We start from the raw sequence: 24693 nt of genomic DNA, 5'->3' as shown, positions 1-24693 counted from the left end.
CACACGTCCGTGTCCCAAGGGGTTCCTGCCGCGAGTTCAAGTAGAACGACATTATCCTGCCAATTTACATGCTCCACAGTCCAATTCCCCCCAGTGCTCAGGGCTCAGAGATAGAGGCCTGATGATATCAGGTCAAACATCAGTGTGACTGGGGTAATGGGCTTCTGCACTGCCTCCTGGCCAAAAGCCAAATTCCAAAAGTTAGCTAGGGACTTAATATAACAGAGAATGGTAAGCTTCACAGAAATTCTTATGGTTGAACTTGATTCCATGAGACAACAGCATTTATATTATCAGTCTTGGAAATTGTGGCCTGTTCTTTGCCCAGCTTAAAAAAACGTAAGGGGGTATACTCACCCATAAACCGTATTGACAAACTCGATGCGTTTTCATGTTTACATGAAGGAAACTAGTAGGCGCTCTTATCCACAGTGACATTCGTACAAAAATACAGGTTTAGGCACCAAAAAATGCTGATGGAAGTCGGCATTAAAAGAGGCAGGAGCAGCCAATACATAACTTTACAACATAAAGCTAAATGGCACAGCAGATGTCAGAGGGAGACAGGATGTAGGGTCATTAGGAAGCAAATGAGGTGATGCCCAGATGCTGACTAAATAGCACGAGGTGAGCCAAGATGCTGTCGGAATAGGTGTGCGGGAGCAGCGCAAGATGGGCAGTGACTCGGCTGTCCTGACTGTGGTGGTGGTGGGGAGCTCATTCCACCCCCTGGGGGTTCACACTGAGGGAGGGGAGAGGAGGGCCCATTTTGGGAGGGGACAGGACTAGGTCCAGCGGATGCATGCTGTGTTGAATAAAAGCCCAGCATGCAACTGCGAGCACGCGGAGAACAGAGGTTTGAGAAGTCAAAGTCAAATCATACTGCCCTTCTCAGATCATGTGAGCTATGCTGACATCATGCCCCCGGGCAACCAGCCAATTAGCATCAGAGTTTGAGGTGCTAAGGCCATGGCATGGTTAAAGGACCTTCGTGTGATGTGTTTTTCTTCATTATAATTTTTAATATTCATATTTTATACTTTGGGGCCTAACTGCGAGTGACATGCACAAAATATTCTGGGACCAGTGGCAGCCCGCAAGTATGGCGGTAAAGAGCCGTCACTGCGAGTTTTCCACGCGCGCTTCCGAACCGGCCTCGAAATGCATAACGGCACCCGCCACACGTAACACGTTAACCATGCCCCTTCTCTACACGGCCAGTCGGAAAGTTCCGGATCAGAAGGAGCAGAAAAATGAACCGGACGAACCCCCCCCTCCCAGCCTGACGTTCTGCAGTGCGGAGAGGAGCCTGGGTTAAGCGGAGGGCAGAGGCGCTGACAGGAGTCCGCTGGGTGCGGGGGTGGGTGTTTGGGGGTCTCTGGACTCCGCAGCCTTTAGGGGGGAGGCGGGGCGGCGGGTTGGCGGGTTGGCGGGTTGCTCTCCAGCAGCTGTCACCCCGCTCCTGTTTGTTTACTCACCGCGCTGCTTTCTTCCCTTATCTAAGACAGGGGCGAAATGATATTACTATTTCCACCCTAACCTTTCGGAGCGATCGCGTGCGCCCGAGCAAAATGAAATGTCAAAGCTATCACGCCGCGTTTCCCTTCAAACGCCATCCGTTTCTCGCGGGGCGGAAAGGGAGGCAAGCCGGGGGGGTGGGGGGGGGAGGGAAGTGGGGAGAGAAAAGAGAAAGAGGAGCACTTTAATTTCGCTCAACCTGCCTGGTCCGCGCGGGCTGGGAGCGCCGGCGAATTCAATTAAGATGCGGCGTAGGCCTCGAGGCTCCGGTGCACCATTACCGCCGAACGGCCTTATCTGCAACTCCTGATACCCGCGTTGCGGAGAGCTTCATTATCCTGTTCAGGTGTGCGGTAAGCAAAGCTGTAAATCTCAGCCTCAGAGCACAGACCCCCCCCCCCACCCCCACCCCCAAACTACCACCTATTACCCGTTTCATAAATCAAAACACGGAACACAAAAGGAGGTAAATGTACACAATCACGAAGGAACACGGTAGCGAATAAAAGAGCGCCTCACCCCCCTCCGCCATTTTGTGACTCGGCAATTCACCGGCCTGTATGCTAGCGACGTTAGCCGTTTCCTTGGAGTGGGCGCGTGAACTTTCCGGGCGCCGAAAACGAACAGCGGTCCGATGGCACAGGCGTACACGAGGCAAAGGCCTGCTTATAAAATCTAATCAGCTGGCGTTTCCTTCGGTGAGCGCCTGGGTTGCCCTCAGCGGAGGCCATTGCAGCGTGTCAGGCCAATTTCCATGTTATTACCGCGGAAACGCTTGTTGCTGCAGCCAATGTTCGCTCCGTCCCAGCTCCCCAAACAAAAGCCCATTCCCCCACCCCCCCGGAGAGGTATCCTCGTTTGACATCACGGACACGTCCGTGACTTATGGTGGGGGCTGGAGTTGCGCTTCACTGGAGAACACGGCGCCATGACGACAGGTCAGGCAAGGGGCTTGAGGTGGGCTGGATTTGTACAGCCCCCAGGTGGTACCGGCATGTGGGACACACCCATTCGCCACCCAGCCTCTCCATGCTGTGACACACCACGGCATTGGTGCAACGCGCTGTCAATCAGCGGCTAGGCGGACTGCCGCCCATACGTTGCGTTTTACGTCCCCTGAAGGGGGGTGGCTGGGGGGAGGGGCAAACAGACAGGAAGGACAGGCAGAGGAACTCACGCCGTGTGCTCTCCAGGGGGTCTGGGTGGCCTTGTCGTGATTGGTCCGCCTCTCTCCTCTGGACTCGGGCCGTCTCTGCTGGCACTGACAGCTGGCGGCGTGAGCAGAAAGCACGGCCTGCAGGAGAAGAACAAACAGAATGGAGCAAAGGAGGACCGGAGCACTGTGGAGCCCTGCAGGAGTGTGTGTGTGTGTGTGTGTGTGTGTGCTTGTGCATGTGTGCGTCTGCCCTAATTGGGAATTCCGCTCAGTGTTGGGGAAGGGACCCTGCAGCCCAGACACGGAGCGGGACAAACCAGCCTCACTATTAGCCTCCCAATTAGGGCTGCTGAGAGACACTGAGGCGCCATTACTTCAAGAGCTGCCTGTACATTAGAGATGAAAGGAAGTGCTAAAGCGTAACAAGACAGAAATCTGCGAGAAAGCAATCACCCACAGCCCACGCAGAGTCCTCTGTCCCTCTTTTCTCTCTCTCTCCCTCACTTTCCCTCCCTCTCGCTCTCACTCTCGTTCTCTCCAATCCCCTCTCTCTCTCTCTAGCTCTCTCGTTCTCTCCGTCTCTCCATGCCTCCGTCTCTCCGTCTCCCTTGTCTCTCTCTCTCTCTCCCCCTTTCTCCCTCTCCCTCCCTCCCTGCACAGCGGGATAAGGACACCCTGTTCCTGCTTCAAACGGTTTGCGGGCACCGCTCGACAGCGCCTCTGACCAGACCCTTTCATTTCCCAGAGAAAACGGCACAAACCTGAGACAACGAAATAACCGCAGCGCGAGAAGCAAAGCATCGCAGGACAGGTTTTCCACAGTCAGTGGGGGGGGGGGGGGGGGGCACGCACACACAAATAACACGCGTGCAGACAGAACCGGGACGGGGCCCCGATAAAAGCGGTCCGTGGAGATTTCCCAGGATGCTTTGTCATCCCCGGGACGGGCAACAAATTAACCGAGTCTCTCGGGCAACCGCTCACTGTTCCACACTAGTCCCACAAGGAGAGAAAGAGAGGGAAACACCGAGAGAGAGGGAGGGAAAGAGAGAGAAATGCAGGGAGGGAAGAGAGAGAGAGTGAGAGGGGGAGGGAAACAGACAGAGAGGGAGAGAGGGAGGGAGAGAGGGGGAAAGAGAGAGAAAGGGAGGAAAGATAGAGGGAGAGAGGGAGGGAAAACAGGGGGGGTGAAGGAGAGGGGGGAGAGAAAGAGGGTGAGAAAAACAGGGAGGGGGAGGGAGAGAGAGAAAGAGGGAGGGAGGAAGAGAGAGAGAGAAAGAGTCTGCGGCCTCCTTCAGGGGCTGGAGTCAGAGCGAAAGGAGGAGACGGGTCGTTGTGAGCTGTGAGTAATGACAGGGCCTCAGGCGAGTATATTTACAGTGTTTGCATTCGTTCTAAATGCCACCAAGCTCATACATTATCTGCACCATTTCATTCATTTAGGCCACACAAATGATCGTTCACACAAACCCCGGGTAGAAAGGCAAAAATAACTGGGGAACAAAATAAAATATATGACCTCTCCTTAGGACCGGTGTTCACTTTTTAGCAATACCGTTCCATTAGCATGATATCAGCACTTCAAGTGGCGTAGGATGAAAATTCAAACGCAAGTATTTTTTATATAACGGTTACATTACCAAATTTGTACTTTTCGTTTCAGCAAAGTTCATAGCTGTAGTGTTGAGCTCTTGTAAATGTTAGCTGTGTAACCTAGTTAGAAAAGTAACATGCACCACAAATACCTTCATTCGTACATGCTAATTGTGCAGAAATTACATTTCATTTCTAATTTATCATCGCTTTATTGGTTAAGGATCTAAGAAAGAGATGAAAAGTGAACTAAAAGGATGAGATTAGCACTGCTTAATTCCATCATTATTGAAACCTATGAGACAGAGTAAGAAAAGAATTAGCTTGTTTAAAATTGCTGCTATTTCTTTTTTTTTTTTTTAATTATGCTCATTTGTAAAGTGGGGCGGTAACTGCTAAATTTGCGAGGTATAACATGCAGGTTTATTACATGATAGCACCAGAGTGGTACTCTGAAAATCAATACTAATTTTAAACTAAACTTATACCACGCCACAAAAAACACCAAGGGCAAATCCGGAATTCTGATTTGCCGAGACGTGTCACGTGCGAGTGCTTTGTTTTTGTATAACCCTGAGAACAGATGGGAGATGTTTCAAACATAATGTAACCACGTGTTTCAACTTAGGCAGCAATAAGGTATGCTGAAATGGATCGTGTATGTGACTCAAACTAAGTTTTTATGAAAACGGAAGGAATTAGACTAAAGCTGATGTGGAAGTAATCTTTGATTTATTCATCAAGAGAACATAGTGGAACATAGTCAGCTAACTTGGTGTTCAGAACACGGTGAGTTTACATTACACTGATATTCCATGTAAACTACATATTGCATGAAGTTGGTAATAATTTATTGTTTAATGTTGTTTTGCGGGACTGGCTGCAAGAACGAGACATGCGAACTGATTTCGACAGCTGTGCAACTCAACAAAATATTGAGGTCTTTCTATGCTTCAGTTCAAAATGGGAAGGTCTCCGTTCAGTTGCATGGTACTGAAGTCTGGAATACAGTGTCAAAGTTCTATAAATTGCTTACTATTGCAAGCTAACATTGGTTAATAACCTAACGTTGCATTTCCATTCGGCGATGATGCACTAGTGAACTTTTCTTTGCCGATGATGCAGTTGGTTTTTAGTTGCAGCAGGCAGTTTTAGGTTGTGTGAATATTTTTTTCTCAGCAACAGGGACAATTTTTTCTCCCGTTTCCTTTGAGTTTCAATTAACACATTTGTTTCTAAACCAAAAAGAAATTGTCCATAGCTACATTACTTTGGCAAGTTAGCCGTGGTATAAGTGGGATAATACTGCAAAGCACCACCCAAATAGCACCAACTGTCAGGCAATTATTTCCTCATAACTGTCTCGTCCATATGGTATTATCCTTTACTTAACCCTACGTGATTTTTTTAAAGGTATTTATCATCCTAAAAAACACAATCATTTGTATTCAGAAAAGCAAGAGGTTAAGCAAGAGAGATAAAAAGAAAAATGAGATGACAGAGAGAGAGAAAGAGAGATGGAAAGAGCATATGTGCATAGAGCAGAGAGAGAGAAAGAGAGATGGAAAGAGCATATGGGCATAGAGCAGAGAGAGAGAAAGGTAAGGCTCAGGACTGCGGAGTGTACCCCGCCCATCTCCGATCCCGCGCTCAACCCCACACCCACACACCCTGAGGGCGAATGCCACTGGTCAATCAGTCCGGCATGCTCAACAAACAGAGGTGGGGTTCAGATGCAAACAGGACACGGCCTCTCGGTTCAGAGAACGCATCGGGGGGAGTTTACTGAGACGCCAGCCGCCAACAACAGCCACCAGGGCCGGTGCTGTAGGGGGGTGAGACCTGGTCCGGGACTACAGCCGTGGCGAACCGAATAAGCTTGCCGGAAGAAAAGGGAAAGAAATAATGCGTGGCGGGTTTGTGCCGACCATCTCTCTAGGAAATCTGACACGGATCCCACCCCCTGTCGGGCTGCGCGAAGGCCGCCGTCGTGTTTGCGGAAAATCGCCTCGTAAATAGCCCCCGCTCGGGTCATGTGTCACTCGCAATTTCGACAGCGTCAGCGGCAAATAACCGCTGGCCTGTTACCAAGGAGACTGCAACCGCTAAACGGACTGCTGAGCAGACCTTGGCCGCGGCGGATAAAGAGGCCGGATCACTGGCAGGCCGCCAACGACAACAGGTAGGCGCGGAACTCGCCCGCGTCCTGCCAAATGAACGGGGTAATCGGCGCGCGTCCGTCTGCTATCTCCTGACCGGCTGACGACACCGATAGGAGCTGCGCTATCCCCAGCTTGTGTCTCCAACTCTCCAGGGTCCCGGCGGGACTCCGGCCGTACCCGCGGCCCCAGGTTCGAGACTCGTCATCAGCGGGCGATGTCCCTGCCTTCGCAGCGGTGGGATAAACCTGATCTCGTCGGCCTAGAGGCTGTGCGGGTGTACTGCAAGCCGGCTTGGGTCCCGAGACCACCGACGCGCTACCAGCTGGCATCGCTGCGGGGGGGGGGGGGGGGCGTCTCTGCTGGTCTACACCTCCACGTGATGATGACGCAGCCTGGCATGTCATATGTCAGCCTTATGGCAGATCAGGTACAGCGTCGTCAGAAAGTATTTATTCGTAGGGAGAGTTTAGGGCGGCTTCCCGATACAACACTGCCATCAAACGATCACCAGCTCCCATCTCAGCTGCTTAACAACAGCTTTATCCCTTTTCCAGATTCAGTTGAAATGGCAGCGCTGGTCACATTTTTTATATCCACCACCTGCTATATCTCACCTATGGTTGTGTCTGCATCAGTTTTCACTGACGAAGACATCTGAAACAATGTGACATTTAGAAGTGGAGAACAGGTTTAGGTTTAAATAAGAGAGCTCTCGGTTTGGAATGCAGGCAAACAACAAACCTATTTCCCTGCGAGAGACTATTGGACCATGTACAACTACATTTTACAAGAAAGCTTGTTTAGTTATTTTCTCCCTAAAGCAGGGGACTTTGTTGATTTGTATGTTACAAAGAAAGGCTAAAATAACAGTTTGGACGATAGCCACCAGCTAAGATTATAAACACATTTTACACACGGTTATGTCCTGAGCGCCAGTGTGCGCTTGTGTGTTGCGTTTTCTTTTGTTTTCCTTGCTTCTACTCCCCTCTCGGCATCCTGCTACACGGTTACACCCTCCTATGAGGGCTCATCCGCGATATGAATGGGACCTCTTGCCGCGAGAATCATACGCCTAGATGAAACGCCGGCATTTACTGGTATCACAGGAAATATCACAGGTTGTTTCCGAGCGATTCTCACCCCTCTCTCCCCACCCCATCCACCGCTGTAGGGACTGACACTCACCACCTGCTGGGTCATCTGAGAGATGGTCTTATCTTTACTCCTCAGCTCCTCTCTCAGCTCCTCCACCTCCCTCAGCAGCTCCTCCACCTGCGGGAGAGAGAGAGGAGAGAGAGGAGTAACATTCATCACGGGAGCCGACCTCCGCGGCCGGCCCGGGCTTCCCACAATGCCCCTTCGGCTCCCGGCCCGCGCGCGCGGCACAAGAGTCGGGAGATGAAGGATGCTCTCGTTTATCTCCCCCCCGCCGAGGGGACGGGGAGAGAGTCGAGGCGTAGGCGTGCAGGGCATCGGCCGGGCCGACCCGGCGCCGGGAGCCCTTATCGGGGGCCCCTACACGGCGCGCGCGAGGGGGGCCGGGGCGGGGGGCAGAGCGAGCGGGGGGCTCTGTGCAGTTTTAATGAGGCCGCGGTGATAACGCAGTGGCACATGCGGGGCGAGGCCGGGGAGGCGAGCGGAATGCTGATGCGTCCCGGGCCCAGCGTGGTTTCGGCTGCCCCCCCCCGCCGCTGCTGCTGCTGCTCCATAACAAAATGAATTCTGCCCTCCGCCTGGGTAGGTGCCTCTCTGTACGCTACGTGTTGGTATGAATGCTAACTGCAGCCCCACGACGGCTCTATTGTCCAACCCTGGGCTGTGTGTGTGTGTGTGTGTGTGTGTGTGTGTGTGTGCGTGTGCGTGCACGTGATTCTATGTGTGTGTGTGCACGTGTGCTTGTGTGCTTGTTTGTGTGCTTGTCTGCTTGTTTGTGTGTGTGTGTGTGTGTGTGTGTGTGTGTGTGGTCCCAGACATCCTGTAGGAGACAGCGAGGTCAAGAAAGCCAGCAGTAACCTCTCCTTGGGTTGGCACGTTTCCCAACGCTGCGAAGGTTTCCAAATTACTGGTGCACTGTGTCTGGAGTCCAGTATATCGACACACACCTCCGGCACCTATCTACCCCTCACCCCGGTGTATAGAACTTGCCCTCCCCATCCTTCTGCATCGACTGCAGGGAAACTGAGCCACAACTTCGCTTCACCAAAAATAAAATCTCAGCCAATCAGAGCAAGCGGTTCAAAATCAGCCAGCCATCATTCTCCACATCTGACCCAATCGCAGCCCGCCGGGGGTCAGCGCTGAGCCTGGAGCCGGCCCGGGTTCCAGCTGGGTGGAGCGGAAACTTGACACTCAGCAGGCTGCGGTTTACACAGCCGTGTTTACTGGGGATTACAGCACACAGGCATCATTATGCTAAGGGGCTAAAGAGCTTCCCACTTGCCCTTGAGGGACGTGTACTCTCTTATTCTCTGGAAGATGTAGTGCGGTTGGAAAAAGAAAACTACACTCAAATTCCACAGCAGGGGCACACAGGATGAAGCTAAACAGGATTACTTTACAGCTTAGGGTGGCTGGCGCACAGTGCTTACTCTGCTTTTACACAGCAGGGTTTTCTACTGAAGGAGTTCAAGTGAAATGCCTGAACCTCAATAGAAAATTGAACCGGTGACCCCCCTGGCTTGCAAAACCCATGTCCTGGCCCACACATTGCTCGATATGGGCAGACGGTGACCTATTCAGCTGTTCAGGCAGATGGCAGGGTTTCATGGAGAGAGAGGGGGGGGTTCGAGGGGGTACTCACCTGTAGAGAAGTGCCAACGTCCTCCCTGGGCTCCGGACTCAAGATCCCGGAGTCCAGAGCGTCCTGGATCGTACCTCCATCTTCCACCTATGAGAGAACAGGGGGAAAAAAAAAGGTCAGGCCCAATTTCTCCCTGAACTTTGACCCCTGAACCCACACACGCACAGTAACCTTTGGGAGGGTGTGAGGCCTCGTTGGGTGCGGGATACGTTTCATTACCTCCCAGACTTTAGGATAGGCAATTCTAATATTCTAATTTTCTCGGTCATCAACGCGCAACCGAAGTACATAAGTAACACGCAACCAACTAAATAAGTAAATAACAAATTCCATTCCCAGTGCCTTTATTCACGACATGCAACGGTGCAGTTAAACAAATGGACATTAACGGCCTGGTATTTGTAGCAGTAAGCAACTCTTTTAATTATAATACACAAAAAAAGCAAGTCACTGTTTTCCAATTAAGCTCTGACATCCATTATAAAGGAATTAATTTGCACCAGAGAGCATGACTTCAGCAGCCAGAGATGTGGAGCCAGCAATCTAAGGGGCTAGTGCTTAATTACAGCCCGTATACAGAGGAGCAGAGTGCCTTTCTGCAGGGCGATGGGTCGAAGCTAGCACAGACAACAACCAATCACATCGCACGGCACTGTGGCATTCAGAACACGCAGGCATACGGGTGAAACACACGCGCAGACAAACACACACACACGCTCACATGCTCAGCCAGGCAAACACACGCGCGCTCATACACTCAGCCAGGCAAACACACGCACTCACACACTCAGCCAGGCAAACACACACACTCACACACTCAGCCAGGCAAACACACACTCACACACTCAGCCAGGCAAACACACGCGCTCACACACTCAGCCAGGCAAACACACACAGACTCACACACTCAGCCAGGCAAACACACGCGCGCTCATACACTCAGCCAGGCAAACACACGCACTCACACACTCAGCCAGGCAAACACACACTCAGCCAGGCAAACACAGACTCACACACTCAGCCAGGCAAACACACACAGACTCACACACTCAGCCAGGCAAACACACACAGACTCACACACTCAGCCAGGCAAACACACGTGCTCACGCACTCAGCCAGGCAAACACACACAGACTCACACACTCAGCCAGGCAAACACACACAGACTCACACACTCAGCCAGGCAAACACACACAGACTCACACACTCAGCCAGGCAAACACACACAGACTCACACACTCAGCCAGGCAAACACACACAGACTCACACACTCAGCCAGGCAAACACACACAGACTCACACACTCAGCCAGGCAAACACACACAGACACACACTCAGCCAGGCAAACACGTGCTCACACACTCAGCCAGGCAAACACATACTCGCTCACACACTCAGCCAGGCAAACACACACAGACTCACACACTCAGCCAGGCAAACACACACAGACTCACACACTCAGCCAGGCAAACACACGCGCTCACACACTCAGCCAGGCAAACACACACAGACTCACACACTCAGCCAGGCAAACACACACAGACTCACACACTCAGCCAGGCAAACACACACAGACTCACACACTCAGCCTGGCAAACACACACAGACTCACACACTCAGCCAGGCAAACACACACAGACTCACACACTCAGCCAGGCAAACACACACAGACTCACACACTCAGCCAGGCAAACACACACAGACTCACACACTCAGCCAGGCAAACACACGCCCATACATACACTCAGCCTGGCGTTAACTGACATGCTCACACTAGCTGACCTCCGCAGGCATTCGTACACAGAGGCCTTAATGTTTACGCACCAACTTGTGACTCCTCGACCGACACGCACAAAGACATGCCATAGCGCACGTCATGACACGCTCATAAACAAAGGCACACACATGCGCGTGCGCGTGCATACACGGCACACAAAAACAAACAGAAATACACAGCACACACTCGGACACAACACGCAGTGGCAAAGCGTCCGCAGACTGCACAACTTGTTATAGGCCATATTATTAGCCCCTCTTGCTTTTGCTGGTCCTCTTTCGATGAAAGGAGCGATTTGTGACCTCAATGTGATCAGGGGGGGAACGCACAGCGGCTATCGCGGTTAAGAGACCGCGCAGGGCGGTTTGGCCCGAGCGCAAAGACTCGAGGACAAAACCCTCCCCGTCGACGGAGGTATCCTGTCCGCGGGGCCTCTCCTGTAAACACCGCGGGAGCTGCAATCCCTTTCCTTTCAGCCGGGGTTACCGTGATGGATAACGCTCCTGCTGAGCCACGCTTAATAAGAGAGAAAAACAGACTCGGCACTTTTTATTCTCCCAACATCATCTTTAGCATTTCTGCCACAAGGTCTACCATGAGGGCTGGGGGAGGAGGGGGAACGGTTAGGGTTAGAAATAATTGAGCAGTTATTACCCGTCCGGTCCCCAAAGAGAAAACACTCACAGCCTTTTCCCAGAAGTCTGCGGTCTCTTCAACCGCCATCCGCAGAGAGGACTTTTTTTTTGATAATTACAATAATTTCCCCCTCCCGCTACATTCCCCATGTTAATGAGTCTCTGGGTAGAGGCCCGCTCCGTTTATAGAGGGAAATGCGGGGCAGATGAGGTAGGGTAACCGCCCGCGTCTCGGAGGGAGGGTGAGCTAGGGTAAACGTGGGCGTCTCGGGGGGCCAGCGGGGTCAGCGACGAATCACGCGGCTCATTACTGCCGCGTCTGCATAATGGCCTACCCTCCGCCGGCCTGCCCGCGCCTGGCACCTTGCTTCCCCGAGTTCTAAGAGGCGACGGGTGATCAATACCAAGTTGCCAGGCAACCAAAATTTGTTCGCTAAGGTGGACAGAGTCGCAGAGTAATGTGTGGGGGGGGGGGGGGGGGGAAAGATGAAATGTTTAGTTTTTCTTAGAGTGGTCGCTGCCACGTCCGTGAAAATAATGACACTTTTCGGACGGTAAGACGAAACTGGCGATTAGAGTAATGAAGCCCCAACTGGCTTCCGCAGGGTACCTGGCACAGCCATGCGGCCGAGCCTGTTCGAGAGAGACATCCAGCTTGTGAGCAGGGTTTGCGGGGTAAATTGATGAGGGGCAACCATAATTACAAGGAGGATGAGTTTGTGGAGCCTGAGGGATTGGCACTGTCTTTTCCTCCAGAATTCCGACGATTGGCCCACGCTCAATGCCGCCCCCCTCCCCAGCCCAGCAACGGGAGAGTTTTACACCACCCTCCTCTATCCTAGCTCCCTTGGGCTCCCACACGGATTACACTGTAATGTCTGTTGATCTGGCCGAGATTCTCTCCAAGTCCCAGCGCAATTATCTATAATTCCAAAACAAAGGCTTCTTCGATCGCGCTCCTTTCAGAACCCAAGGTAGGAAAAATGCGTTTAGGAGAGGTGGTGGAGAAAATAATTTGCGTTTCACGCAATGAAGAGGAATACACTGCTCTATCTCCATTCCCCTGTGAATTTTTAATCGTCGGACTAAACTATTTTGACCCCACCCTGATTTCGGTAATGCCGCAAAGCGCCGTAGTCAAAACAAAGCAACGCAACCTAGTCCTTCGCATGCTCCCCTGGTTATGTCATCGCAGACCTGCCCCTTTATTGGCTGGGCTGAGATTTGAGATTTTTACAGCAGGGTTGCAGCAGATCTTTTCAGCTCTTGTCTCGGGTGAAGTGAGCAGGGCCTTGAGGCTGTCCACTGGCTGTCAGGAGGGAAGGTGAGAGAGGACAGAAGTATGGGCAGGGAATGGACGTAAAATGATGGAGGCACAACAACAGAAAGCCAGTGACCCTGACCATGGGAGGATTGACCATGAGCGGTAGCAAATGCTAACATAACATAATGACTAGAAAAGGCCATTCAGCCCATCAATGCTCGCCTTTTCCTACCACTGAAGTGTACCTACTGCTTAGTTTGAAGGCTAAATAGAATCTAGTATCTCAAAACAGTTTCCCACTAAAGCTGAGCTGCATTAGCCTAAGGTCCTCTCCATGGGGTATGTGTGTACAAACTGTCCACTTCACAACTCAGGGTAAGTGCAAGTAGTCAAGTGGTGAAACTTCTATGAAATTCAAGTCGTCTTTTCAGATGGGAACCACAAACTAGGACCGCAAAAAAGCCGCAAGGGTTCCCATTCACGGTTCAATTGCGTTTCCCATGACGGCCTCTTCCAAGATCAGGCAATCAGGGGAGCTTGAGAAGAGTTAATTGTTTTTGGATTACAGATAATCTACCACAAGGGAAAGCTGGGATGCATACTGCGATTTTTAGAGCAACGTCTGCCATTAGCTTTTAGCTAACAGCATGATGTGTTTATTTGTGATCTGTCTTGTTAGTGAGTTAACTAAAATATGCGTTCACAGCTTCGAACAGGCAAATAGCCATTTGGTATGTCTTTGCTTACTTAAACTGCCATTTGTCAGGCACCACATTGCAATTTCAGCTCTAAATTAATAACCACTTCTATATTCTGGTTTAACTGACAGAAAACTAAGAACTAACTAAAGTTGTTATTTAATGAATTCTGCCAGAAACAGAAGAAATATATTTTTACAGGGTTAAGACGGGTTTAACACTTGATGCGTGGTGTAGGCAGTGATGGTGTCTTAAGCACGCAACAGTTAAAGTATAAGAGCCTAGTGAGATATCGGCACATATTTTAGCAGGTCGAGCAGACTATGAATCAAAGTCGAAAGAGGAACACAAGATGTCTGACTGTGAACCTATCAACAGATGTGACACCAAAAATTGGCAGCAGACCTTACTTTAACAAGAGTTCCCACACATACAGAGAAATTATGACAAACTGTGACAAAACCTGATTGACAACTGAAGCTGAATATCAATGCTGCAAACTCTCTGTTAGCTGACAAGTGGTCCAATCCATCAATGCCACACTTAATGGTGGCATTTCTTTCTGAAAGGATAAAAAATATATATATAAATAAAAAAATAATAACATACTTTATACATTTTATTACCTTTCTAGTACCTTGGATTATAACCATTATTTAGTTTGACATTTAAATCCATGAAAGAAAACTTTTTAAATGGGCCGACTAGCCAACCAGAACCTAAGCCATTTGTCCATTTGTGATGGACATCTCGACACTGAAATATGCAGCTCATCCACCCACGAATCTGACTATGACTGACTCTGGCAGTGCAGCTCTGCAGCCCACAGGCCAAACTGCGCAGTCGTAGCACCAGAGGACAAGGCTACAAGCGCAGTTGTTGCAGGCAGGCTGCAGGTGTGAAGGAAGCAAGGACTACGGCCATTCGCAAAAGGCTGCTGGGTAATGTAGGCACTGGAAGTTCCCTATTCCGGACTGTCGGGCCTACAGAAACCCTCCCTGGCTGGGTGAACCCATGGCCAATTCTACAGGCTGTCACCTGGGGGCATCGGTGTAGTCAAGAGCCCATTCTGGACATTGGGCCATTTCAGTGCAGTAAGGACGGGGGGCTTAACTCCCACACTACCCTTCTTTGATTGATATAGCCATATCAAAGCTTGACATAATTCTCATTAGCAAACTCGGACGCCAAGGCACACTCTCCAAACAATGCATCCAGCCTCCTGTATCCACTCCTATCAATGTTTAGCTTCCCGCTGCTCCTAGGCAAACATTTTCATGCATGGAAAAAAGCCCAGAGCAAACCAATAAAAAGTGTGCAATCGCAGGGCTCCCGCGGAGACCGCATTAATCTCGCCAATGAGCCCCGTCCTCCACAAAGACAAATCAGCCCGTCGAGCCCTGACGTCTCGCGGCCCGAGATACTCGCCCGCGTGTAAACAAATCTGTACTTTTCATTCTCCTATTGATTTTCGCACCGAGTGTGAATAATGGCCGGAGGCGGATCGTCGTGATGTCTTGTGCCCGTGAAAATGTGGCGTTTTTTGGAGAGGGGGGAGGGACAGAGCGACTGTGGGGCACGTTGTGTGGTGCCAGGAAGGCCTATGATTTCACCTAGTGTGGGTCAGGGCTATGGCTTAGCCTAGCGTGGGTCAGGGCTATGACTTAGCCTAGCGTGGGTCAGGGCTATGACTTAGCCTAGCGTGGGTCAGGGCTATGACTTAGCCTAGCGTGGGTCAGGGCTATGACTTAGCAAAACCTCAAATCTTCCAAGGGCATCAGGTGCAAGCATTAGCAGTCCTGTCACTCTAAATGACAAGAACATAGCAATGTTCTGTTAGCACGCTTGCAGGAGTGGTTAAGGGGGGGGAGCAGAGTGTAAATGGACAAGCTAGAGGCTGGTCACATGTATGGCTACCTCCTCCATAATCTCAGTATCATTCAGTATGAGTATACAGACCCTCTAGTCATGTACGTGTAAGCTAAAGGTCAGGCTGCAACAATAAATGTGGAAGTGCATATGCCGACAATATCCTCAGCCAGCTAGCACCGCAGCTAACACAAATGTCACTGGACTGTTTTTGTCAAGGTAACATTTGTGTCCCTTCACGGCAGCAACATTGCAAGAACGTTTCGTGTCCGCTGCCAAACGAGCGTTGCTCTGAAACAGCGCCGTTTCCCTGTGCCGTTAATTAATTTGTCGAAACTGCCAGATATCAGTTAGATTATGGACCCAGCCTGAGCGGACTCTCACACTGAGAAAAGTGCACTGCAGCCGGCTCGGTAGTGGGCAAACGACACAATATGAACCATTAGGAACGCAATAATTAAACCTCCCTTTATCCGCACGTTACAATCACAGCTGCTGAAGCATTTCAACCAAGTGAGAATGTTGATGTCTCGACAGCAATAAGCAATAAAAGTAAGTGTCAGGCTATTCTATCTTTACACTCGCACGTCTGGTGCTCCCCCCCTTTGGTCTCACCTTCGGCCCAGCTGTCTCGGAGCCCGTAATATTAATCCTCCGCTATGGGAGAGGAAGAAGTCCCTAGGCTGTGCTCTGGCAGACACTAAGTGGTGTGAATGTGTAAAAATAATAACTTGAATCGTTCAGGTGTTGTTCCGTGAGAACTTTCCCATGTTCCCCACGCTCCCCTATCGCAGATCGAACAGCGGTGACTATTTTGAAACAGGTTGTGTCGTGTAGTAGGGGAAGTAGTGGGTCTGATCAGCGAGTACACATCAACAAGTCCCAACAACTGAGGGATAATGTCAACCCCGTCCCTCAAAACGATAGAAAGGTCAAGTCTGTCAAAGGAACAAATTTGATTGGGTTAGGGGGTAGACGGTAGAGTGTACATTGGAACTGGGGACAGGTGAGTGAAGTGCAGGAAGGTATGTGCATGTCGAGGTCGAAATTCAATGTAGATTTAACAAAAGAAAACCTCACTGGCCAATTTTTTGTGTAAAAGTTTGTGAAACATGGTGGTTTTCAGTCCTTTGTGATATTTCCTTTGGGGAAATATTTATAAAAATGTTCATATGTTATTACATATTCTCACAATCTGCTTTTCTTTTTTTTCCTAGTTTCAAAAGACCATCAGGCAAGTTTTATTTTGCCTGCAAAAGTGTGATATTCCCATATTCTATGTGTGTGGTAGGCAAGGTTGTAGACTGGCCCACTACAAAATGGTGTGTGTGTGTGGGGGGGGGGTTAACTGTACATGGTTTTCTAACAGCGCCCCCCCACAGCTCTGTCACTGCAACGCAAAACACGTGTGCGAGAAAACTAAAAAACCTCACAAAGCACACAGGTGCGTTTCCCCCCCCCATAGCGTCTACGCCCCCTGCTGGCCAGCGGGAGGGAAGGTGTGAGAGAGAAAGGATCGTTGGGAAATCGACTGGGAGCAGCGGGGAGTCGCCCGTTTCTCTCCCCTCCCGTGCCACCGGGAGAGCGCCTCGCGCCCTCGCCGGCTGCGGCATCGACCCGAAACGGGGAGCCCGCGCGCGGCAGAACAGGGTCGCCGCGGGTCAACGGCCCGCTACACAAACACGACGAAAGTCCTGACGCGCGCTGAAAGACAGCCCGCTAAAAATACCGTCTCATCAAGCATTCTGGAGCGCTTTCCCGTCTTCCCGAGCAGCTCCCGGAGGACCGCATAAATACGGAAAAATAACATCCACCGTTAAAGCGGAACCCGGGATAAACACACACAAATGTAAAACGGTAAAATGTCTCTCCCGGAGGAGAACATCGGAGAAACACACAGGAGCACTTGTTGCTTCTGCTTTAATTAACCCCAGATAACACGCGCGGAGGAAAGCGATAAGATTAATACATAAATGCATTTTTACCACCAGCGCGTAATTAAAAGCAAGTGGCCCGTGCTGCTCCACTTAGGCCCGAGGCTTACTGGAGACGCACGGCAGGCTGCTGTGGCAGTGTGTGTGAGTGTGTGTGTGTGTGTGTGTGTGTGTGTGTGAGTGTGAGTGTGTGTGTGAGTGTGTGTGTGTGTGTGTGTGTGTGTGTGAGTATGTGTGTGTGTGTGTGTGTGTGTGAGTGGGTGTGTGTGTGTGAGTGTGTGTGTGTGCGTGTGCGTGAGCGTGAGCGTGAGTGTGAGTGTGTGAGTGTGTGTGTGTGTGTGTCTGTGATTGCCCGTAAGAGTAGTGTGTGTGTGTTTATGCATGCATGTGTGTGTCTGTGATTGCCCGTAATAGTAGTGTGTGTGTGTTCATGCATGTGTGTGTGTGTGTCGAGTGTGCAAATGTGTGTGCGTATGTATGTATGTGTATGTATGTATGTATGTGTGCGTGTATGTGTGTGTGTATGTAAGTATGTGTGTATCTGTCTGTGTATATGACTGTGCCATGTTAAGGGAGGTCGCTGACCTGTAGCAGCATTCTCAGTTTCAGGAGCTGGGTCTTCACGGAGGAGCAGTCCTCGGTCATGTGACCCAGTGTCACCTCGTCCAGCGCCACCGTGTGGCCGTCGGCCCACACTACAGCCTGCTGCTGACGGGCCCCGCCCCGGCCAGCCCCCGGACTCAAGAGCCCCTCAAACTGCTGAAAGCCAGTGCTCCTGGGAGAGAGAGAGAGGGAGAGACTGAGGGGGAGGGGGAGGGAGAGAGATAGAGGGAAGGGGGGAGAGTGAGAGAATGAGATAGAGGGGGAGAGAGAGAATGAGAGAGAGAGGGAGAGAGAAAGAGAGAGAGAGGGAGAGAGGGAGAGAGTGAGGGAGGAAAGAGAATGAGAGAGGGAAGGGGGAGAGAGAGCGTGAGAGAGGCAGTGGGAGAGAGAAAGAGAGAGGGAGGGAGAGAAAAAGAGAGGGGAAAAAGACAGAGAGGGAGAGAAAAAGAGAGAGAGGGAGAGAGAAGATAAAGATTAGGTCTGTCACCGGTCACTTGACTGGACCTTTTCAGACGGGCAAGCGGGGACACAAGGAAAAACCTGCGACTGACATCTTCCCACAATTCCTCGGGGCCCTCCGACACGACAGCACGTCGGCAGACCCGGCGCCCCCTGACCACAGCGCCCGGCCATCGCGGACCCGGCCCCGAGACCACAGGAGCCGGGGAGACAGGTCTGGAGGCACGGAGCCCGGGCTCAGACAGGAAGCCATTACAGCGTCCCCCCGGGCCGCCGGGTCGGACCAGGTCGCCAGACCCGTTCACCTGACCGAGGGCGAGAACGCGTCTGTGGCAACCGCCCCTAATCGCCCTGATATAAACTCCCGGTCAGACGCATTGGCGTGAGCTGTAGCCACTCTCGTAAACTCTCCTCTACCTTCTGACTGAAAGAAAAGCCCACATATTGCGCTTGAGGAAAGAGGCAGTAGTTATATAATGTTCCCGGAGTGGAGAGTTAACGTTAAGAGCCTCTAAGGGGGTCGAATCAGGCAACACTTCAGACATAATGCAGTGCATCTTTTCAATCACCTACGCACATCTCATACCGCACACTGATGAAGGTATTTGGCGCAGTCCTTACGCTGTAATAAAATGTTTATTTAAAAATGTTTTAGTCTTGTAGTGGGTCTTCAAATCTTCTCTCAACTAGAAAAAATCCTCTCAGGAAATAATAGCTCGTTTTCATTTACTGTTTGCTTGAAAATGTAAATTTTCTTAGCCCAATGGCAAATGTGGAAATGTGTCAAACTGTCTCAGCTCATTAACAATATTTTCATTAGCAAAAAGTAATAGAAATCTGATTAAATGTAAAATGTAATACTAAAATACTCATTGAATCTGAATTATTGCGTTTGCAGTGTAGGGTGGCCCCCACTTGGACTGTGGTTCAACCCCCACCGCCCAAGGCACTTCCTCAGCAGGGGTCTCCTCTGTCTGCTACCCTCTCTGTTTCCTGCCTGTCGGACTAAAGGAGGGGAGTGTCTACTGTCCTTTAAAAAGAAAAAGTCTATGTGCCAATAGGAAAGAGTTTCGGAGAAGATCGAGTAATATGCTCGCGTATGAAAAGTATGGTTGAAAAGGTTGCAGACACCTCCCAACAGGCCTGCGTCAGGGGCTTACCTGTTGTCGTTGTGGAAATGGTCCGATCCACTCCAGCGATGCTGGCGCCTTCTCCAGCCCTGCCTGGCCCCCCTATCAGCTCTCTCAAAATGGGACATCCCATCAGCATCTGTAAAATTAAATCAATAATTTGTTATTTAGCTGACGCTTTTATCCAAAGCGGACTTGCGGTTGATTAGACTGAGCGAGGTTAAGGCTCAGGGGCCCTACTGCCGCGCGGATCTTATCGTTGCTACACCAGGGCTTGAACCACCACCTTTCTGAGTCCCAGCCATGTACGTCAGCCGCTAGGCTACAGGCTACCGGCTACCGGCACAGAGGCACCAGGTCAGAGGGGCGACATGGCTCAGGCAGTAAGAGCCGTCGTCTGGCAGTCGGAGGGTTGCCGGTTCGATCCCCCGCCCGGGCTGTGTCGAAGTGTCCCTGAGCAAGACACCTAACCCCTAAATGCTCCTGACGAGCTGGTCGGCTGCCTTGCATGGCAGCCAATCGCCGTTGGTGTGTGAGTGTGTGTATGAATGGGTGAATGAGAAGCATTAATTGTACAGCGCTTTGGATAAAGGCGCTATATAAATGCAGGCATTTACCGTTATATGTTTTCTCCTACACCATCCGGCAGGTCACTTATTACGCGGTGCAGTGCGGGAAACTGGGCACAGCGATGTGCCTCCATATGTATTATGCGGCTGACCTTTAAACAGGAAGCCCATCCTCTCCTCAGTGACAATAAGGGCATACTGAGACATGCACATGGACTCACACAGAGGCAGACACACAAACACACAAATTTACCCGACGCAAAGCTCATCTGTTAGAAGACAGGCCAGATGTAGCACTGTACAGAGGGAAAAACCACCCAAACCCCCATATACACATACACACACACACACACACACCGTATTATTACCTCCCTGCTAAATTCCTCTCCTCCTTTTTCCACCATGCTAAACCCACTCTTTTCACTAAGTCTTTCCACATGTTTGCCGTCTAGAATACAGAATTCACTGAAAACTAACCTTTAGCCTGCTAGAGACTTAGATCATTAAATAACTTGAATATGACATATAACCGGGATACATAAATACACACTAACAAAAATTGTACGTCGTAAGTAAATAAATCGTAAATAAATTGTCTCAAGTATATGAAATGCTGAAGTAATCCAACATAAGCATGAGAAATTACAGAAACAAACCGGTTCGGATTTCACCTTAAATACAAAGGTCTCGTTTCAGTGTCAACTCAAGCGAGACAGAGGTAAGGAAAGGCAGTGTGAAAGGAAGCCTCAGCCACCCAAGTCCTACATTCCACAACCGCAGATCAGAGCTGAGATACTGACCCAGGCAGCTGTTAACCACGCTGTGGCATTCCTCCGGTCTCCGCTGCTTCTGACAACATACGGCTTTATCCACAGAAACTCAGCGGAAAGTGCCGGAACAAGCGAAACAAAGCTCTTTAAAAAGCGGCCCGAAAGAGAACGTAGCGGACACGAGGCCGTTTTAGCTGGAGGCCCGAGGCGGCTTTAGAGACGGCTGTCTGCGCTCCGTCCGCTCTGAAGGCGTGTGGCTCGTTCTGAGACGGGCGTCTGCGCTCCCGGGGGCTGCTGGGAAGACTGCGGGCGCCGGGGGCGGGAGGCGGCCAGCTGTGGGACGGAGGCCACATCAGCTGAGACGGGGAGTGTTTTAGCTTTTTGGCCGCGCCTGTCGTGGGAAAGCGCTGTTGGAAACGGCCGGGGCCTTCCTTCCTGCCTGCCTGGCCAGCTGACGGAGCGTCACTGGGAGAGGGGGCCCCGGCCCTCCCCTCTCTTCCCCTCTCCTCCTCTCGTCTCCTCCCAGAGCCAGCTGCGCTCTGACCCTCCCCTCACTCCCTGTCTCAGAACTGCTCAATAAACAGCCAGCTCTGTCACTGTCCAATGTAACACACTGAACCCCCCTCTGCAGGACAAGGGACACTCAGTCAGCCTGCATTCCTCTGACTAACCCCGACCCACACACATATATATAGAGACAAACACACAGAAACATACAGAGACACACACAGACAGACAGACAGACAGACATATAGAGACAAACACACATCCACATAAGCCAGACACTGACAGAGACAGCGACACACATACAAATACTCACAGACACTTACATATACACACATATACACATATTTACCACAGAGACACACACACACACACACACACGACCCTAATCCCACTTACCCATATGTCAATGTACACACAGGCTTAAATTCTTATACATAAAAGAAAATATTAACAGTCAAGATATCTCATCACAGATCATCAGGAACAAACGTCACTGTACTGTAAGCCCTGTGTTAATGTGTCCTGCATGTGTCCTAGCACACAGTGGGGCTGTGGTGTTAATGCTCCGCAGTACGGGCACAGGGGGCTTTTCTGCACACGTGAGCGTTTGAAAGGGAGCCCTTGTTCGCAGGTGCCGTTGTGCTTTGCTGCCCTGCGTTTCTAGAAGGCTCTCGGGGCGCGGAGCGTGACGGGTGGCATTCTGCGCCCTCCAGCTGACCCGCCACAGCGGGGCGTCGGGCTGGCTGTGCGCCAGCGGCTCAGGCTGGAGGAAGGGGGGGGAAGGTTTCCGGAAACACTGGGCGCCTGTTCCCCCGGGAGAATAGCCCTGGCTGAGGGCGCGTTAGATGGACTGTCGCAGCAATGAGGAGAGGTGCTGAACATGCTCGCGCACACACAACACACAACACACCACACACACAACACACAACAACAACGAGAACAGGCCTTTCAACTAAGCCATGCGTCCCCTTTCCTACCACTGAAGTGAACCTACTGCTTACTTTGCTTACAAATAGTATCTAGCACCTTATCAAGCCCGGTTGTGAAAACCACCAGTATTTCAGACACGTACAGAGGAGGGGGAAAGTTCCAGAAACACTGCGCTCCTGTTCCCAGGAAGAATAGGCTTTGTTGAGAGCGCGTGTCAGTGGACTGTCAGACCAATGAGGAGAGGTGAAGTGCCCCGGAGGGCAGGGCTTGGCCTGGCACTACCACACTCACCGCTGTGCAGAGAGCCATCTTCTGGGAGGTCCACATCGAGCATGAGGTCATCGTCTTCCAGGTCACATGATTCCAGGTTGTCCAAGTTGTTCAGAATGTCCTACAAGAAGGAGAAAGAGAGAAAAAGAGCCTTGTAAAAATAAAATAAAAATCCATCTTTAAACGGCAAGATAAGTTTTTCTCCTCGCTCTCGGTGAACGACAACACAAGTAATAGGACAGGAACAATGACGGAACAATTGAAAAGTCTGCAAGGGAAGAGTTGCTCTTGTGACTTATTGAGTTTTTCATTTCGCAGAAAACAAGTCCTGCTCAAATTGCCCATTAATGTGAGACATAAAACTCCCTCTATTAGCGGGGAGGCAGATTGCTTTTGTTACCACAATTCTATACCGCTGTTTCTCCATTCAAACTGCAAAACTTAAGTGACCAAGGAAAGTCAGGGTACAAATCAATAAGTTCAAAACCTCAAAAGTAAAACCATTCTCCATTATAACACAAAGTGAAAATAGATTGCTTGGGAATTTTTGTCTTCTTTTAAATGGGCAGAAGGCTCTGCTAATGGATGTTGTTTTGTACTTATGGGTAAGAATAGGACTATTGAATATCTACAGAGGACAGCAGAACTGGAGATAGCATTAGCATGATGAAGACCGTCATTTCAACCGTAGAGACGGCGGTTATCTTCTGCCCCAGAACCCCCCACCCTCGGACCGGCTTAGTCACAGCTAACCGCTCCTTGCGAAGCTAAGTTCGTCATCAGGAGACATTCCGAACGGGATAATCTCTCTGCGGAGAAGTCAGGCGGGACGGTGGGTTAATCGGGGTCCTCGGCAGATTCTGAATCGCCTCGTTCCCACCCCTCAACCCGTCAGGACGTGTGAAGGGCATGGTGGTCTTCCGGGCTGAAACCCTGTGTCGAGCTGGTGCTAGCTAGATGGGCCACGTAGCGAAACTTCGCCCCACCTGCTTTCTCCTCAGGTGCGCTACGGTCAACACCGGTTCAACAAAACAAGGCGAGATGCCGGCTCCAAACCGACAATCAACAAATCACACCACTCACAGAAAATAAGGGGGTTTTGGGCAAAATTGTGAAACCCCTGGAATGAAAATATATGTTTTCATAGGCAATCAGAACATGGATTGATCACATAAAAAAATGTTAAAAATGTAAAAAATTAAATTACAAAACCCACCTTCCTTGCATATTTGTTTATTCAGACAGAGAGAAAACTCATAGGTGGTGTTGTTGTTTAGATGGGGGGGGGGGGGGGGGAGCGGGAACTCATATATGGCTTAGGAGTTGATTGTCCTGTCCTACATTTCTCCCCTGAACCATCAGTCTTGAAACATTTCACACTCACACAGCGAAAGTGTAAGCATACTGACCTTGGCATCACACCAAAAACAAACAAAATGGCGGCTTACACACACTCCTGGGAGTCCTATACCCTGCTGTGTTTAGGAGTGGAGCATTCACAGATATCATCCTGTAGATATGCTGCATATGAAGCAGCGCTTCATCCCCTTTCATTTTCGTTTTTACATTATCGTAATTACTTGACTACTACTCACAAATACGTCTTCAGCAGCAAGACAGCAGAATAAACTCTTCTGAAACGCACATTTAAAATAAGCATATAAATAAAGCTGTAGTTAACGCAGCTTCATATAAACAACAGAATATCATAGCAGTGCAGATATAAGGAGATAGTTCACCACGTAAGCTGGTTGGATGGCCACAGTAATTAGCTTATCTGAGTGTGTAATTATGAGAATCACCACCATTTTGTTCTGAAGCAGCTCTCTCTTGCATTTCAGTCATTCCATAGCGCAAGGTCAGCAGAGCCTTCTTTCATCACAGGTGTTCGGCAATTATCACATTACACCTCCCAAGTTAACTGCCACTTAATCAGTCATGTGCTGCGTTCTGCGTGGTTATTACAACCAAAGACATGTGAAAGTAGGATATTTTTAGTGTTATATAATGGCTTTATTGTTTTTTTTATCTGTGGGAAGTAGCCTAAACG

The 24693-nt window shown here is 50.3% G+C and overlaps 1 protein-coding gene across 3 annotated transcripts in view; it reads right to left on the bottom strand.

Moving 5' to 3' along the window:
- LOC133121807 (serine-rich coiled-coil domain-containing protein 2-like) overlaps window positions 1-24693 on the bottom strand; it is a 77734-nt gene that overhangs the window by 12384 nt on the left and 40657 nt on the right. For 2 of the 3 annotated variants that reach the window (XM_061231293.1, XM_061231295.1), the window contains exons 5-10: window positions 22665-22764; window positions 19628-19736; window positions 17991-18204; window positions 9230-9316; window positions 7615-7701; window positions 2696-2812 (exon numbers count right to left, since the gene is read on the bottom strand). In XM_061231293.1, coding sequence (XP_061087277.1) covers window positions 2696-2812; window positions 7615-7701; window positions 9230-9316; window positions 17991-18204; window positions 19628-19736; window positions 22665-22764 — 714 coding nt within the window. The remainder of the gene's footprint in view (window positions 1-2695; window positions 2813-7614; window positions 7702-9229; window positions 9317-17990; window positions 18205-19627; window positions 19737-22664; window positions 22765-24693) is intronic. The other variant, XM_061231294.1, reaches the window with a different exon arrangement.

The sequence above is a fragment of the Conger conger genome, chromosome 2 (assembly GCF_963514075.1).
Source record: "Conger conger chromosome 2, fConCon1.1, whole genome shotgun sequence".
In the NCBI taxonomy this organism is placed as follows: Eukaryota; Metazoa; Chordata; class Actinopteri; order Anguilliformes; family Congridae; genus Conger; species Conger conger.
Note: the sequence above shows the minus strand (reverse complement) of the source record. Positions and strands in the feature narration are given on the sequence as shown.